We start from the raw sequence: 17352 nt of genomic DNA on the forward strand, positions 1-17352 counted from the left end.
GGTTTAGGTATTGTTTTCCATGCTGGTCGGCACGCAATCTTGAACCTTTATACCTAATTTAGCTAGGATACTACTGGGCTGAGGCAGCCAGTGTTCCGATGCATGGTGGTCTAAAAACAATCCAGCGGACGTGCTGCACTGCTAGCGCCGGCTGCCGAGCGCCGGCTCTCAGTTTGCGGAAGCTCCAGTGACCTAGCTACCTTGCCATCTGTCGCTGCGCCGGCTGCTGGCGCAGCTGTTCCGTTGAGTCGCTTTTTCCCCGCAAGATGTATGGATTGTGGTCTGCATAGGGTGTAGCAGAAAGATGCCATTGTGCCAAACATCAGTATAGTTTCATTGAGCACAGTTGCCAGCGTTCCACAACGGCCGCCGCTGCTGGCCATTGTAGGAACGCTGGTCAAGAGTGTTTTTGTCCGTGGCATCGTGACACACGCAGCCACTCCAACAGGCACAATCATACGAGCGCGCAAACACAGACACCGCATATACCCAAGAAAACGGATGCACATTTGCAAATGTGCTGACACACCGATGGCTATGCAGCTCATGTTGGGGAGTCGAAATGACTAATTTAAAAGTAATTTCTGTGAACGTCGAGGCTTGGCAGGCCAATTCAATCGTAGAGACGCAATGTAGTACTTAAGAAATGAGCTTTGATGTTTTCTTCCTTCAAGATACACACTTAGCAAAAGACAAAGCACCCTTTTTCGATGTTCTCAGGAAAGGCAGCTCATATCATGCGTGTGGTACGAGCTGCAGTAGAGGAACGTCTATCCTTGCTTACAAAAATGTCCAGCATGACGCTCTTTTCCAGTTCGCGTGTGACAGAGACAATTATATGATCTTGAGATGCAAGATTGGCACCGATACTCACGTGCTTGGGTGTGCCTATAGCCCAAATGGGAATGACCTACAATTATACATACGTTTAGTCGACATTCTGAACAAATGCGACGTCGACCACGTTGTTCTTGGAGGAGATTTCAACTTTGCTATTGATGCAGAAAAAGACAGCCTAAATACGTTCGCGAAAACAATGATAACGCTAGGTAGAAGTTTGTTTTATTTTGCGATAAACACGGCCTTGTAGATCTTGGGAGGCACTACTGAACATAAGCCCACTGAACAGCAATTCACATGAGCTAGACCAATTCCCAACAAGGGAGCCAGATTAGAGATGTTTTTCGTTAGTCACCATTTGTCAAGTCCATGCCACAATGTTTATGTCATTCCTGGCTACCGAACAGACCACAGTATCATATCAATGAGCTCGCAGACCGGCAAGTCGCAGCGAGGTCCCGGGTTACGGAGTGTAATGGCTCGCTCCTTAATGATGATGAATGCATGAACGTAGTAGACCAGTGTATCGGACAAACACTGGAACAGTATGCTCTGCCCGTTGACTAGCCGGGTTTATTGTTGGAAGCTCGTAATTGCAAATATGTCCAATATTTCATCAATGATGATTTGTTCTACGAAACACTGTTAATGATGATCCATGGAAAAACTGTAAGGTTTTCCAAACAAAAAGCAAAGCAAATGAAAGATAATGAACGATAACTCATCACCCGGGTGGCTAACGCCCATGCCCAATACGCGTCGATTGGGATCGGTGCGACAGTTCGGGCCTCTTTTTCGACCAGACACCATCAACACCGAGCAGTCTGATCCAAGTCGTTCTGAGCTCTGGTGGTCCATTTTCAAAGCACAAGCAAGGCCGGGACCGTGATTCGCATTGGTCGGATTTCCTTGAAATAATGGAGGTGCCTGTCGGAGGCTCGCAATGCCAAACAGGGGTCCTGTGTCGACGTGGAACCCCGAGTCGGCCAGGGGAGCACTTGCTGAACAGGGATAGTGACGAGACCCCGAATGCCAGAGGGAATTTTGCGTTGGTCGAGGCAACCACACAATTTGCTTTCAGCTTTCACTTGGCTTCATTTTGCGTCAGCTCAGTAGGTTTAGATGTTCCTAAAGCTTCACTCAGGGTCGCATGCCAGCAGTCTACAAGCTTCATTTCAACGCCCGACGAATTGGGTGTACTTTGATGACCTAATTAAAAATTGCTGATGTTAGCGTTTGAGAACTTATGCTCAATCTAAGCCAGTTCAGTTCTAAAATGGATGGTGTAGCCGTATGAGTCTGCATTGAAATAGGGACGGTTTGGCCGCTCCTCTGGGGGACGTTTTGGGTATTTAACAAATAGCAAATGAGACGGGTGTCAAAGCTGCGTACTGTTCGGGTCCCTAACAGCCAGGCATCCCGCGCTCTACGTTTTTTTTTACTCTTTGAGCTTTTGTTATCCTCGGGCCCGAAATTATCACCGGGACGCGAGCAAGCCCGGCTGACTTTCAGCGGATAAAGTTGCACGCCCAGCACAGAATAAACCGTTTGAACTCGCCTCGGTGATCGCTCGCCCACTGCGCCAGGTGTGCCAGCTCCTGCGGAATTCTCGGGACCTGCAGCACGTCCAGACCAAGGGCATCTTCAGCCAGCAAAAACTCAGTCACTCAACTTAGCAACTCAGCCAGCAACGACTGGCCAAGAGTCAATGAGAGATTGGATGTCGCCAATGCTGTCGCATCACGCTCCATCAGCGGGAAGACCTATGCATTCGTCCAGCATGTTTTAAATGCTCCCTGCCTTCAAACAGTACGCTATCAAGATACATGCGTGGCTTCCAAGTCCCAGCTTGGTGCTGACAGCATCCCCGCGGCACTCCAGGTGTTGAAGCTGGCGGTGGAGACCATGGATCCGTTGAAGTGCATCTGATCCTGCTTTTGCATCAGTGGAATAACATTGCACAGTCGGCAGTCGTATAACTAAAGCCTGTTGCCAAAGGAGGAAAATCGTTGTTAATTTATCCGCTGCATTCAATATAAATAGCCAAAAGCTTATGAGCGTGGGATGTGATGCGCTCTTAGACCGTTTAAGGATCGGGGAAGTCTTGTCCAGTAGTTGCTTGGTAAAGGTGGAGCACACCAGCGGTATCTCTTGCATCATGCAACTAGCATCCGTCAGGAACTAGCCCTGGCGAATGACTAGGCCCCAGTGTGCACTGACTTGTCTGTTCCCACTAGATGGAACCGCGCGAATGTGCCTGGGCAGGTTCGGGTCGGGAGCCCCGGCCGAGGAGCTTGGGGCGCTTGCGCTGCTATGCCCGACCGCTCCTCTCACACAGGGAGGTGGGAGGTACGCCCGCATTCCCACCGGTACACCGTTCTAGGCTACATCTATGCGACCACTTTGTCCAGTCAGCTGATCTGCCAGACCGGGGCCAAATCAAAATGCCAACTGGCGGCCAGAAATTCCACAGATTGGCTTGGCGTAAGCTCCTCGACGGCAGCAGTTGTGATGTAAAAAATGTAGTGGTGACCCGGGGATGCAGTTTTGAGTCCATCTGGTACTTCCAAAGTCATGATTAAGTCCTCACGCCGAACGCTTCTTTGGCGTAAAACGCGACGAATCGTCCTGAAATGGCTCGCCTCCCGAGTCCTAGATTACCGCCTTGGCTGTTGAATTACCTTCAAAATTAGGCTAAAACGTCATGGATTTTCGTTCATTCATAGTTACTTTGATCTTACAACAGATTTCACACACCCAGCGTGTTGTAATGCATGCGATCTCTCACGCCCGTTGCCACGCGTGCCGTCATCAGCGTTAAAGGTGTATCCTGGTGACGTCACAAAGGGATCTTCGCTGAGAAGTGAGTTATCGGGACGGTTCCACCCAGTTTATATCACCTTGAGTCCAAAAGTGTTTCAAGTTTAAGACTGCGGGGACTGTGTGAGGCAAGGCGCGTTGTTGATATTTGTAACCGTATAGATGTTTTTATGTTGTATTCTGGCGCAAACCATTTCATATTTTTACCTTAACGTAACTGTTATATTGATACGCTATTCGTGGTTGTTTCGTCAAATTCGTTGCATATTGCGGTGCGTTAGTGAGAAACGTTAACAATGATATTTTAGTGTAGATGTAGAAAAGGCAGTTAAGGTCAGGATCGTGTGCATGCCAGTGCATGTTTTGTACCATGCTCCATATCGTATTGCTTGGTTTGCCAAGTGTAATTAACCACAGTTTAATGAGACAAAGTCCTAAAACTTTTGCACATCACAAAATGGGAACATGTCCCTGTTTTAGTTTTTGTCTTTGGCATATGCACCATTTTCCACATATGATAGATTGGTGATTATGATATGATAGATTTCCACATATGTTAGATAGATAGAATATAATGGTTATATATTCTGAATTATATACATTCACAAACATGTATGCAGGTATTACTATCAATATCATCTTCCAGTATCTCCTGTTATACTGAAGGCTGGTCATTTTAAAGTTTTTAAACATGTAAACTCAGTGCTTGAAAGTCAGAGTTCAGGACCTTTCCATTTTGCGGCAAGTACACAATCTGAAACACTCACTATCACCCTATTGGCTTTTATCATGTGATGTTCCATTTTGGTATGCTTGACTCTGCTGAATGAAGATACATTTGGCCAGTGGTATGTGCATACACTAGCCCTTTGTCTTATGCCCCCTGCACCTTGGCAAATTTATAGTGTGTATCGATATGCATGTCCAGGTGTTGATGTCAAAAATTCAGATGATGTCATCCTTCTGACTCAGTGTTACCATTGTTTTGCAGGTGGACAGAAATGGCCACTGTCCTTGGCCTGGGACCTGGTCTCTTCACTTTGGTCCTGCTATGGTCCTGTGTCATTCTGGCGGTCATTCTGTTCTTCCACGCACGTCGTTCAGTGGCACTGTCGGTGGTGGTGGCTGCCGCTAGCTTCACCTTTCTCCTGTCCAGGATCCCAGTGAAGTCTGCCTACGAGGAGGTTGTGGATGATGGCAGGGTGAGTGTGAGGGTCTGGTTTCGGTCCATGACTCTCCGGCGGCTGTGCACAAAACAGCAGTGTTCTCTCCTCCATGCTGGTTTGCCTTCCTTTTCAGTTGTGATTTCCGCCATTAGCCAGCTGTTTTCCTACTTCCGACACGAATGCGGCCTGATGACTAATGCCGCTCTGTACATCTGCAAGCACTAGTTGCTAGTTGAACAATTCTCAACTTGTTCAACTAGCAACTATGCTCAATTAGAATGAAAGGGACTGGCCGTCATCTTCGGCGTCACCCGATTCAAGCGGTGCCTCAGGGGCCGGAGATTCGCTCTGACTGATAACAAGCCACTAACTGCCCTGTTGAGACCAAAGACGTGGGCTCCTGCGCTGGCGGCAACCCGAATGGGGAGCTCATGATCAAGCTCGGGATCAAGCACGTGCGGATTGCACCATGTCCTCAGTCCAGCGGACTCGCTGAAAGAGTGGTGCAAACAGTCAAACAGAGCCTAAAAACATGGCTGATCAGAGGAGACGACCGTCCGCTCGAGCTACAGCTGTCATCGTTTTTGATGAGGTATCAAAATACCCGGCACAGCACAACGGGAGTGGCACCCGTGGAAGTCATGACGGGAAGAGTGATGAGAACCAGACTGAACCTACCGAACCCGAGACCCGCCGAAAATGTGCTGAATGCCCAAGCCAGACAGGTGGGGAATGCCAGCAAAGGGTTTCCGGAGTACACTGCTGATGGTTCAGTATTGGTGCGTACCTAAGTTGGCGAAACAAAACGGGAAAAGGTTACTTTTGGCCGCGCTGGACCAGTGCCATACCAAGTAACGGTAGACGGATTGACATGGTCACGTCACACAGGACAGCTGCCTCCTCCTGGCCAATGTTACAAACCCGCTGGAAGAGAAGAATATACTGGTAAGAAGACGGAGTCGAATCTGTCTGTGACGAGACCTGAAAACGGTAAAAATGTCATAGAAGAACCGATGAGAAAGCAAGATGCAAGTGTATGCCGTAGTCAGCGACGCAGTGTCGCATATCCCCATCAGCTAGAATGGAGAGGTACCGATCCACAGGGACAAGTGCCACAAGCGGTCAGCAGTGGTGGGTTGGTAGAGGATGGCACGCGAGCAACACATAAAAACAGTAATGAGACATCGACGGGTGGATCTCCGAACACACGAGCGGAATGAATGCAGAGATGAAGCGACGGGGAATGAACCCTCAAGGGACAATGAAGACCAAGTTCTAAGCCACTAGTCACCACCTGAGCCAACCAAGATCTTCCCAAGGAGTGGTCGGGAGGTGCGCAAGCCCATCCGGTTCCAAGCGGGCGAAACTTGACTGCCACGGGCTAGGGTCATTTCATTCTCAGGGGTGTGAGCTGTTATGTCGGCCATGGACTTTTTAGTGTCATCGGTTATTGACGTCACAAGAGGTACCCGTGTGTTAACCGTCCCGCTGACAGCGAGATAAAATATTGTACGCGTTATCGGCGGAGAAATATGTTTTGATTTGATCAAAAATGTAAGTTACTCGAATACTGTCTACGTTTGTATAATTGCAAACTCTGATGTATAACATACCCTCCAGTGACAGCGCTACGTGACGCGGCGCCCCGCTCTCTCATGCCGCTAACTATCGCCGCGCCGTCTGACCGTTGCCGCTGTGTCCAGGTGGTGGACCCGCTGTACGTGTGGCGGCTGGTGCTGCTGGTGCTGGTGGCGCTGGCGGCCATCGGTGGCGGCGTCATGGTGCTGGTGCTGCACTTCAACGAATGCGTGCTGGCCAAGCCGCTGCGTCGCTTCGGCCCCGGCTGAAGGTGCTCCATGGTGCCTCCCCCCAGCGGGGGAATGGGGGGAGGCACCATGCGCAGGGAATGGGGGGAGGACTCCCGCAGTTCTCTCTTCTTTGTACTGCCGGCATTTTAATTAGGTCATGCCGCCACTGGTGTCTCACACGAAGCGCTTGGACTCTTCATGCCGACCGTGTGTAATGACTTCCACGAGAGTCGCGGTGAAGCAGGCGCGGCTGTTCGCAGGCCGTGGCGCACTGCAGCGGAGTCCGTCCTATCTGTAGTCAGGAAGGCGCACAACCTCAGACCGCTGGTCAGGAAGGCGCGTAACTCCAGACCGCTAGTCAGGAAGGCGCGCAACCCCAGACCGCTAGTCAGGAAGGCGCGTAACCCCAGACCGCTAGTCAGGAAGGTGCGCAATCCCAGACCGCTAGTCAGGAAGACGCGCAATCCCAGACCGCTAGTCGGGAGGACGCACGACTCCAGACGGCTAGTTTGGGAAGCGTGCAGTCCCTGACCACTAGTCATCTTTGGATGCGGCGTCAGGATCTCAGCCGTAAAGTCGTGCGTCAGTGTGCATGTCGCTTACATTGGAATATCTTGTCTTTCGTCGCGATCTCACGGGTTGGCGCTGATGCATGTCCGTGCGCGGGGCCATGAAGATCGACCGCCGCGGGCGATAGCACGTCGACCACGTGCGGGGCGGCCGCGCGGATCACGTGCCGACAGACGCGTGACCGCCACGCTCACGCGGGGTCGCGTCGGCGCCGCAGTGGAGCGTGGAGGCCGTGTGATACGCTCGCATGTGGTCGCACCGGCTCCGTGGGAGCGCCGCGGCGGAGTAGACCGATGCGTTCGCGCGGTGTCGACTGGACTATGTCGGTCAGGCGGGCTGAGTGTTTTCGATGTTGCATCAGTCGATTTTTGTACGGCGAGTGGCTGGGTTGAGTCTAGTCATCTGATAAAAGCGTTGGGCGATTGGTCGCGTCGATCTGAACGCGGTACAGGGCGCGGACGTGTGACAGGGCGCTGCACGCGCATGTTTGCTCTCCGACAATATAACGCACGATCAACGTTTAAACCTGTCTGAAGAAGTCCGCCATCGCTGTGTGTGGGTGTGGTTTAGGCAGACGGCGGATCTGGAACGATTAAGAAACATAACTATCGTTTGAAGCTTAGGTGTCGGCAAGTCAAGGGCATGACCCGCACCAGCCTGTCTCATGTAGCGGCGTCATGCCGGACTCAGCATGCCGGATTCAGCATGAGCCGGACTCAGCATGAAGCCGCAAGTCCAGGTGTGATAATGTGCGGAGCATCCAAATGCACAGCGCGTGTGACCTTATCAGTGTAACCACCCGAAGCACGCGAAGCAAAGCCTACTTTCTTTACTCGCCTTCCATTTCAGCCTGAACTGTGGATGCAAGTTTTTTGCTAGGTGAAATGTGCATTGACCGAGTCCTCTGTTTACCTTAGTTGTATGCAATGACGGTGAGCAAGGATCTGAGTTGTCTACGCTAAAGCGTTTCACTAGAATTGACGCCAATCATTGCGCACATGACGCAGAATGAGGCACGAGTACTTTTGTCCTCGCGTAGTACACAAAAATGTGTTTTGCGTAAAACATTGACCGTTGCAATCCCCACGCCTCGCTTCCACTGTACACAAAAAGCGCAGTTCCGTAGGACAAGTGATATTAACATATCCATCCCTTTATTAAGCAGTTGCGCGGTTATAAAAACTCATTTCACTGACTATAGCAATCACTCCACAGCTAAAATCATCCTTCGTGTCACGAGTATAAAACTGATCAAGGCGACCACGGCGGCGGCGGTCCAGCGCCGCATAAGTCCGGAGCGCGCCGTCGGGTAAAGCTCGTCTGTATCACAGCCGGCGCCGCGGCCGGGTCACAGGTCATCCTCCTCGCGCCCCATCAGGTTCACTTCGCCGCGCGGCTCCTCGTCCCACAGGCAGAGCTGCTTGCGCGCCACCCGGTAGTCCATGACGTGGCAGCGACGGCAGGTGCGGATGCCGCACCGGTAGCTGACCGTCTGGCCATCCGGCTCGTGGCCCTTGCAGTACTTGAGACTGCACGGGTACCAGCTGACGCAGACGTGGTAGCGGCAGCGGCACGGCTCGCCCGGCGTGGAGACGGCGCTGCAGCGCGCCGCCGCCGGCGCCAGCGGCGACACGGCCAGCTCCAGCAGGTCCAGCGAGCCGGCGTCCAGGTCCGCCGCTGTCGGAGACGGCGAGCAGGTCAGACGGGCGGGGACCGGCACGGTCAGGCTAGCGGTCAGGGGGCCAGGCGGGACGGTGACCAGGCCAGACAGACTGGTAGTGCCGACGTTTACACGCGGGCGGGGGCCAGATGAGCCGCGGGTATACCGGAGGGGCGGGGTGGTATGGCAGCCTGGTTGAACGACTAAACCGTTACTAGCATCTGTGCCGTTGTTGGTGTTGCTACAACGCAACAGCGTTTTCTGCATCCGCATTCCGACAAATTCGACTGCAAGCACACTGAAGAAAAAGAAAGACTCGAGAAAGACCCGGCTTTGACAAGACAAACCCGACCGCGCCCGGACGAGACTCCATCATGGTTCACACGACCTCCGAGTCGGAGGCATCCGCGCGTCCTGGTCCCACCTCTACGGTCCGCCACGTGCCGCACGTCCTCGTGGCGTGAGTACGTGGCGCCGGCCGCCTCGCCGCACAGCTGCGCGATGTGGGGTGAGAGGGCTGCCGACCGGTTCAGGTGCACCAGCACCTCCATCTGGTAGCCGACTTCGGACAGATCTTCCTCTGCCTGGCGCTCGGCGTGAGGGTTTTTCTGCCAGGGAGCCGACCGGGTCAAACTCGAGACCAGTACCGTCTTCAGATGCAGCGGATCGTGAGCAGAAGGCTGCAGTACTGGTTCGACAGGCCACAGCAGTAGGCTATACCCTGATGACTCAGAGCTCTGTGTGGTTTGCTGTCAAAACTAGGATCACCTGCATTCCAGGGAGAGTTAAGCCTCTTATCATAAAAGGCCTACTTTTTGTTTCTAAGGAGTAACAAGCACCACACCCAACAGCTCAGATTGGATTACATTCCATATGCCCAAACAAAACTACACAGCTATGTTATCACAAGCATAGACCAAGGCCATACATTGAATTGTAGAACCAAGCCCATTCATAGTATCATGGTTGATTTTTATAGGACTGATTCTTCTGTATCTGAAGTAAATGTCATATGACATGAGAATGCACTAAATGACAGAGGCTGGATTCAGAGTTACAACCACTGGGTCCTACCATACTATGACCAGCCCAGTTGAATATTGTTGGAAAATATGCAATAGTAAGATGGGGTTCATCTGTGTTAAATGACCCTGCTCAATGCCTGCAGTGCTGTTCCACTCCTACTAAGTGGAGCTACCCACATCCCCACTCTGGTTTGATGCCAATAGGAAGCCTCTTACTGGAACATTGACACCACCTTCTTAATTGGGTTCATGAAGTGATCTTCCTCCATGCAGACCCCTATCACTCACCTGTCGGAGCTTTGCTATGGCGTCTGATGCTATGTAGTCACCCTTGTCCACCTTTGTCACAAAACACATGACCTGGTACTGGCTCTGACCCCTCTCCTCTTCGCCCAGAACAAGGGCTTGAAATATTTGTACTTCCTAAAACAATGCATGTACAGTCATCTGAGGCACCATTTGTGGATCTCAAAAATGCATGTGACATCAGCAACAAAAGTATTTTGATTAGTTGCGTCTTTTGACCAGTTGCACTGACGCAACATACATCCATCTTATTTACCTAAACATGCAAGAATGCCATGAAAGCTGATGCCTAGCATTGTACCATACATCCAGTAGCACCAAGGACAAATTAATTTATCACACTACAACATGTCAAAACATTCAGTTCAGCAGACTAACATTTCTGAAGTCAACAAGGTGTGTTATGATGGTTCCATCTGCCTTGATGAACTCCAGTGTGGTGAAATCTTCAGTGACATTTCCACTGAGTGTTTCTTCAATCAGCTCCCCACCCTGGAACAAAACATGCCATTAAAGCTGAATTTCTGAGGGAAAGACTGACAGTTTATGTTCATCCAAACAGGACCTGAGACATCAATACAGCATATAAAGAATAAAATCACACATATCTATCCATGCATACATAAATGAAAAAGATGACAAAGATACATACTTCTACAGGCACTTTTGGTCCAGTGAATGTTTAATCTATGTGACCATACAAAGTGGTCCTCAAGAATTATGCATGTCATTTTAATTTGTTCAGGGATGGCTCACAAGCTCAGTTACAAAAAATCAACTAAAAAGGGTTAAATGCTGGCCTAGTAACCAGTACCATAGTAACTTTTGGTAACTACCCATACCAGAAGTGATGTATCATAACCAAATAATATGCATATAGATACTAGTGGTTACATGAAGTTATATCATACCGCTACCGCCTACTATTCAGTGAAAATTATGACCACTCCATTTTTTCGGTACAAAGAGGGGCACTTGATGAGTTGACTTCTTACCTGATTGCGGACGTTTACTCTAAGAAAAGCAGATGAAAATGATCTCAAGAATATGAGCGACCAGCACAAAATGAGCATTATGTACTTGCGCTCACACGTTTATAATGGCAGTCCTCACAGCTCACAAACACCCACTCATGCTATGCCCACTATCGGACATCCTTCGCGCCGTCCACCACCAGGTGGCCAGCCACCAGTCTGCAGCAGCCCGCCCGGCGATGTGGCGGCAAAGCGCACCCGAGCAGGCGCGAAAGCGACTGGCGGCCGACTGGCCGATAATTTGTCAAGCCCCAAAACGGGCCTCCCGGGACTTGGACCTTCCAATCTGGTGTAAGCGTAGTACGTGAGCATGTGTGGTAAAAACGAAAGCTGTAACGACAGTCCTATCGTTATCGGGCCCATTCTCACGCAATAGGAGGCGGCACATCGGCTGGATTGCTACAAGTCCAGCAATGGACCTCCTTTCAGGTTAGGTCTCAGACCGGCCAAAACGGCACAAATATGGTACGTGCGCACGCATGTGACACTTGGAGGCATGTCTCGACCATTCCATTGCATTGGTGCTAGAAGACGCCATTGTACAAGCAGTCTCGGTGGCTGGCTGCCGGCCGGTCGAAAATTGTCAAACAGCAGACCTCCCGGCAAATTAGGTGCAACACCTCCGAAACTTTTGCAAACGTAGCACGCACGCACGTATGGTTAAATGGCAAAGCTATAATGACCGTATCATCGCTTTCGGGTCCATTCTCACGCCACTTCAGCTGGATTGCTCCTAGTCCAGCACGGGACCTCCCTTTAGGTAAGGCCTCAGGCCGGCCAAAACAGCGTAAACATGACATGTGTGCACGCATATGACACATGGAGACATATGCCGACCATCTATCGCCTTGGGTTTTTGAAGATGCCATTGTACTAGCGGGCTCGGTGGCTGGCGGCCGGCCGGTGGAAATTGCTAAGTCCAACAACGGACCTCCCGGCAATCTAAGTATAAGACCACCCAAACTGGTACACACTTAGCACGTGCGCATGCATGTGAAAATGACGGCATGTGCTCATTGTTCTTTGTACTTAGGGACTGAAATTGTGAAGCTTTCTTCGTCAAAGTGGTCTGAGCGGCATGCGGCCACGTGGCCCGGGATCACTCCAGGTCCAGTAACGGCCCTTAGTGCAGGCTAGATGCACGACCGGCCAAAGAACGAACGTGGTACGCGTGACATAGATGCATGTGTCAAACATTCTGACGCTTTGGTGATACAACATGCCGCTGTCAAATCCGTTCAGGACAAAATGGTCTGGTTGGGCTCGGACAACCGTCCATGATCAGTGAACGAGACCATTTTCCGGCGATCACATCAAACGATCTCACTGATATGTTTCTTTTGAACTGCACTCAGTAATAAACTTGTTACAAACCCGCAATATCTCACTGACTTGCAATGGGAGGACATTTTCCGCAATTGTGATATCGGGCGATGAAAATATTGGCCCCTGGCGTCGGGAAAGCCCACCTAAATGGCTGCATGACGGGGAAAATCAGGGTGCTGGGGTCGATTAAGTCAACCTGATGGGTTAAAACCCCCAACCCGATTTTGATAAGTGCCGCCCATGCGGCTAGTCACCGAGCGCAAGTGTCAGCTATCGGTGGCCTCGGCCGCTCGGCCAAGCTCACCGCGGGGGAGGGGGGCAGCTCAGGGCGTGCTTCAGGAACTTTTTCTGGAAGCAAGCCGATGATCGGGGGGGGGGGGGTGTAGAGAGGGAGGTCGTTATCGTTCTTAATGTCATGACTTGCTTTGCTATATATGCACCTAGACCTGCTTCTCACTGATGCACAATCTCGCCTGTCCGACTCGTCTATGTCATTCGGCAATAAGGCTGTCCAGCTTCCCAAAATTATTTGTCTTTTTCAACAGTGTCTTTCATGGGAGGCAAAATTCCACGCGCGGGTAGACATTTTGGGTCATTGAGAAGAACATCTGCCTCTACAGTGTAAATGCCAAATACGGGCCTGAGCATAGGTTGGTGAGAATTTTGACAGCAAGTCGATGGCTCACAGTGCGACAAATTTGGTATCTGCCTTCATTTCACTGGCTGATTTTCAGGAGGTAAGACTTGTCGCAGCATTTTAAACGAAAACAAGTGCGAACCTTGAAACCGTCAAAAGCAGTGTGACAACGCCATACAACTGTAAATTTTCCTTTCAAATCCAAGCCACAGAATGAAGACTCCTCTGTCATATATTCCTTACATGGAACCTGCTGCCGTCTGCTGTCGGCGGCCCCTGCCCTGCGCCAGCTGTCTCTCGCATGACTGACTGCGGACTGATTGTATGGGTACTTTGTTGCAAATTTATGGATCAGCATTGCTACTTATTGGTTTGTAAGCCATATATAAAACACCTGCAGCAGTATCTTTTCCTTAATTATCCTCCCTTCCATCACACCATCGCAGGGGCGGATCTAGCCAGGAGTTTTTTTTGGCGGGGGGGGGGGCAACTGTTCGTCGCCAGCTGGCTGGTGTGGGATCCGAGGTCCAGTGCATGGTGCCTCTCGTGAGTACCTAGTAGGGACACCATTCAAACCCGAAAAAAGCACCGAAATGCTTTTGAATCTCAAACAGAAGTTGAAACAAAACAGTTAAAACAGTTAAAGTTAAGACAGACGGTAAGTTGACGAAACTTTATGAAGTTCTGGGAATATTTTGGGAGCCAAAACACACTCTCAGAGGTTTTGGGGGCATGGCCCAGTCCCTCTCTCTCCCCCCCCCCCACCCCGAGATATGCCCCATGCCCTCCCCCTCCCCCCCCCCCACCCCGCCCCCCCCCCCTGCTGCCCATGATTGTAGATCGACATGTTTTGATTGAGATTTGAGGATCAAAATTTGATTTTACATCCATTGAACAACAATGTGTATTAAACAACTGCTGCCCCGCCCACCATGAAAAGTGGGAGGCCCATAGCCCCCTGCCACCCCCCCCCCCTCCCCTGTTCCTATGCCCATGCGTCCGGGTGAGTGATGTACCGGCGGCCGTGCGTCGGGGACCGGAAAATGTCCGTGAAGTTGGCGATTTATTCAGCGATTTATTCCGCGATGAGTTCCGACTTCTCTAAAAGGTCTCCAGATGAATTATGACACGAGAACATCGGAAATGGCCGTTATTTTGCAGATCACATGACTTTCAAAGCCCAAAGCTGGGTCAAAGGACGGGGAACTCGATGTCACCCAAAAATTATTGGCCGATTTAAAAACTGCGAGCATAAAACAGTCACAAGCGCAGGGGCTGGCGTCCAGCGAACAGTCCTGACATCTCAAGGTCACCCTCTAAGGTCAAACGCGGGCTCAAAGTAACGGAACCGATTTTTCTGAAAAAAAACATAACCAGATGAATTATGGCACGAAAACATCGAAAATGACCATTATTTTACAATATCACGTGGCTTTCAAGGTTAAAGGATGGGTCTAAGGACGGATAACTCGATTTCACTTTAAATTTATTGGCTGACTTAAAAAATGCAAGCATCAAAATATTTAATATATAGTATATAATAATATAGCAATATCAAAATATTTACAACCGCACGAGCTGGCGCAAGAGCAAGCTCAAAATCACCATTCAATGTCAAACACGGGCTCAAAGGACGGATAACTCATTATTGCTCACAACTTACCGGCCGATTTTAGACTTCCAAACATTAGAGTATCCACCACAGATCCATATCCATAGAGTATCCACCACACCACCAGCTTCCGTCAAACTAGTCTCCGTCCTTTGAATCCGTATTGGGCCTAGAAGAGTGACCTTGAGAAATCAGGACTTTTGGACAGACGTTAGTCCTTATTGTAGTGAATATTCTGGTTCAAGCAAGTTCAAAATGCGCCGCTAGTTTTTGGATGACATGGAGTTCTCACTTTTTTAGCCTGAATTTGAACTTGAAGGGTGACTTTCAGAGGTCAGGTCTTTTACAGCGCTAGTTTTTCTGTGTATAATATTCTGATGTTTGCAAGTTTGAAATCAAACGGTAATTTTTGATGATATCGAGTTCCACGTCTTTTGAGCCTGAATTTGACCCTAAGTGGTGACCTTGAGAAGTCAGAAATTTTTGGGGGCATTTGTTCTTTTTGTGATGAATGTTCTGGTATTTGTAAGTTTAAAATCGGTCTATGATTTTTTGTTGATGTCGGCTTTTCCGTCCTTTGAGACTAAATTTGACCGTGAAGGAAAACCTTGAAAGTTAAAGACTTATGACGGACGAGAACTTTTTCTGTGGTGAATAATCTGTTGTTTGCAAGCCTAAAAATGACGGGTAATTTTTGGTTGATAAAGGGTTCCTTGTCATTTTAGCCTACGTTTGATGTTAAAGGGTGACCTTGAGAGGTCAGGACTTTTGGGGGAGGCTAGTTCTTTCTGTCGTGAATATTCTGCTGTTTCCAAGTTTGAAATCGGCCGGTTATTTTTTTGGTAATATGAAGTTCTTCGTCTTTTGAGCCTGAATTCGGCCTTGAAGGATGACCTTGAGAGGTCAGAATTTTTTGACAGACGCTAGTTCTTTCTGCATTGAATATTTTGGTATTTCTTAATTAAAATCGGCCGGTAATTTTAGGGTGACATTGAGTTCTTTGTCCTTTGAGCCTGAATTTGACCTTGAAGGATGACCTTGATAGGGCAGGTCTTATTAACGGAAGCTAGTTTTTTTCTGTGGTGAATGTTCTGACGCTTGCAATTTTAAAATCTGCCCGTAGTTCTTGGGTGATATGGAGCTTCCCGTCATTTGAGCCCGCGTTTGACCTTGAAGGGTCACCTTGACAGGTCAGGACTTTTTGACGGACGCTAGTTTTTTCTGTGATGAATATTCTGACATTCATAAGATTAAATTAGCCGGGAGCTCTTAGGTGATATTGAGTTCCCCGTACTTTAGGTCAGCGTTTGACCTTGAATGGTGACCTTGATAGGTCAGTGCTTTTTGACGGACACTAGCCCGTGCACTGTTGAAGATCTTAATGCTTCCAGTTTTCTAGTCGGCCGATAGTTTTTGGGTGATACTGAGTTTCCCGTCCCTTGATTTAGCTTTTGACCTTGAAGGTCACATGATATTGCAAAATAACGGTCAGTTTCGACTTTTTCGCGCTATAATTTATCTGAATGCCCTTCTTCGGAGAAATCAGGACTCGTCGCTGCATAAATCGTTGAATAAATTGCCAACTTCACCGACAGGAGCGGTAAGTTTGCATTCAGCGTTCAGAGGTTGAATCGCAAAAATTCCGAGAATTATCGTTCCCCAAAACCACCACCGTGTTTTACACCAAACTTGGCCGGTTTTTCACATTGTAAGTGGGGGGGGGGGGGGAGGGGGCGGGTGCAGAAGCCTTTCTATTGTCAGTTTAGGCAGTCTCGTATGTAACCCGCAGGAAGATGCGTTGCTGGATGTGTCGATACTCGACCGGGGGACCACCTGTCATTCAGGGTACTTTTAAAAATGGAAGAAAACAGTTCTATTCCAGAGACCGATAGAATGGTCAAACCAGGCGTCCACATTTCATACAAGTGCATACGTGCATCGCTCGTGCTGTTTTAGTATTTTTTGCACCTGGCCTGCATGGAGGTCTCTTACTGGACTAGGGCAATTCAGCTACAGCTGCGCCTCATAATGCCCGAGAATGGACCCGAGAGCGATGGGACGGTCGTCACGAATCTGGCACGTGGACATCTACGTCCACACGTACTACGTTTGTATCAGTTTGGATGGTCTTTCGTCTTATTTGTGGGAAGCTCCGTTGTTCGACTGGAACCAATTTTCGACCGGCCGGCTGCCAGCCATCGAGACCAGTTGTACAATGCCGTCTTCAATCCCCAAGGCGATAGCATGGTCGACACACGTCAACATGCATCGCACGCTTGCGCACGTGCCATGTTTGTGTTATTTTGGCCAGCCTGAGGCCTAACCTTAAGTGAGGCCCCTTACTGGACTAGGAGCAATCCAGCCGAAGTGGTGCCTCCCAGTGCGTGAGAATGAACTCTAAAGTGATGAAACGATCGTTATAACCATTCTTTTTCATTACACATGCACAAGTGCTACGTTTGTAAGATTTTCGGTGGTTCATTTACGTAATTATTTGTAAAAAAAACTTATTTGCCGGGAGGTCCGTTGTTGGACTTGGCAATTATCG

General features: G+C 49.6%; 2 protein-coding genes across 2 annotated transcripts; one reads left to right on the forward strand and one right to left on the reverse strand.

The window, feature by feature from the left end:
- Positions 1-3724: 3724 nt before the first annotated feature.
- On the forward strand, positions 3725-6702 carry LOC119093569 (transmembrane protein 218). Its single transcript, XM_037216537.1, has 3 exons — positions 3725-3788; positions 4652-4862; positions 6530-6702. Exons 2-3 carry the CDS (start codon positions 4662-4664, stop codon positions 6671-6673), a joined length of 345 nt encoding a protein of 114 aa, XP_037072432.1. The 5' UTR covers positions 3725-3788; positions 4652-4661; the 3' UTR covers positions 6674-6702.
- A 1660-nt stretch (positions 6703-8362) lies between these two features.
- Positions 8363-11352, reverse strand: LOC119093782 (out at first protein-like). Its single transcript, XM_037216792.1, has 5 exons — positions 11191-11352; positions 10574-10687; positions 10178-10312; positions 9289-9472; positions 8363-8881 (listed from the first exon to the last, which is right to left on the reverse strand). Exons 1-5 carry the CDS (start codon positions 11266-11268, stop codon positions 8553-8555), a joined length of 840 nt encoding a protein of 279 aa, XP_037072687.1. The 5' UTR covers positions 11269-11352; the 3' UTR covers positions 8363-8552.
- Between the last annotated feature and the right edge of the window lie 6000 nt (positions 11353-17352).

Source organism: Pollicipes pollicipes, unplaced genomic scaffold (assembly GCF_011947565.3).
Source record: "Pollicipes pollicipes isolate AB1234 unplaced genomic scaffold, Ppol_2.1 Scaffold_4002;HRSCAF=4701_pilon_pilon_pilon, whole genome shotgun sequence".
NCBI classification, from domain to species: Eukaryota; Metazoa; Arthropoda; class Thecostraca; order Pollicipedomorpha; family Pollicipedidae; genus Pollicipes; species Pollicipes pollicipes.

Coding starts and splice junctions, on each gene's coding strand:
- LOC119093569 (XM_037216537.1), top strand. CDS start 4,662: ATGGCCACTGTCCTTGGCCTGGGACCTGGTCTCTTCACTTTGGTCCTG. Junction 4,863..6,529: donor AGGTTGTGGATGATGGCAGG/GTGAGTGTGAGG, acceptor CGCTGTGTCCAG/GTGGTGGACCCGCTGTACGT.
- LOC119093782 (XM_037216792.1), bottom strand. CDS start 11,268: ATGCTCATTTTGTGCTGGTCGCTCATATTCTTGAGATCATTTTCATCT. Junction 10,688..11,190: donor GAGTAAACGTCCGCAATCAG/GTAAGAAGTCAA, acceptor GTTTTGTTCCAG/GGTGGGGAGCTGATTGAAGA. Junction 9,473..10,177: donor CCATAGCAAAGCTCCGACAG/GTGAGTGATAGG, acceptor GCTCCCTGGCAG/AAAAACCCTCACGCCGAGCG.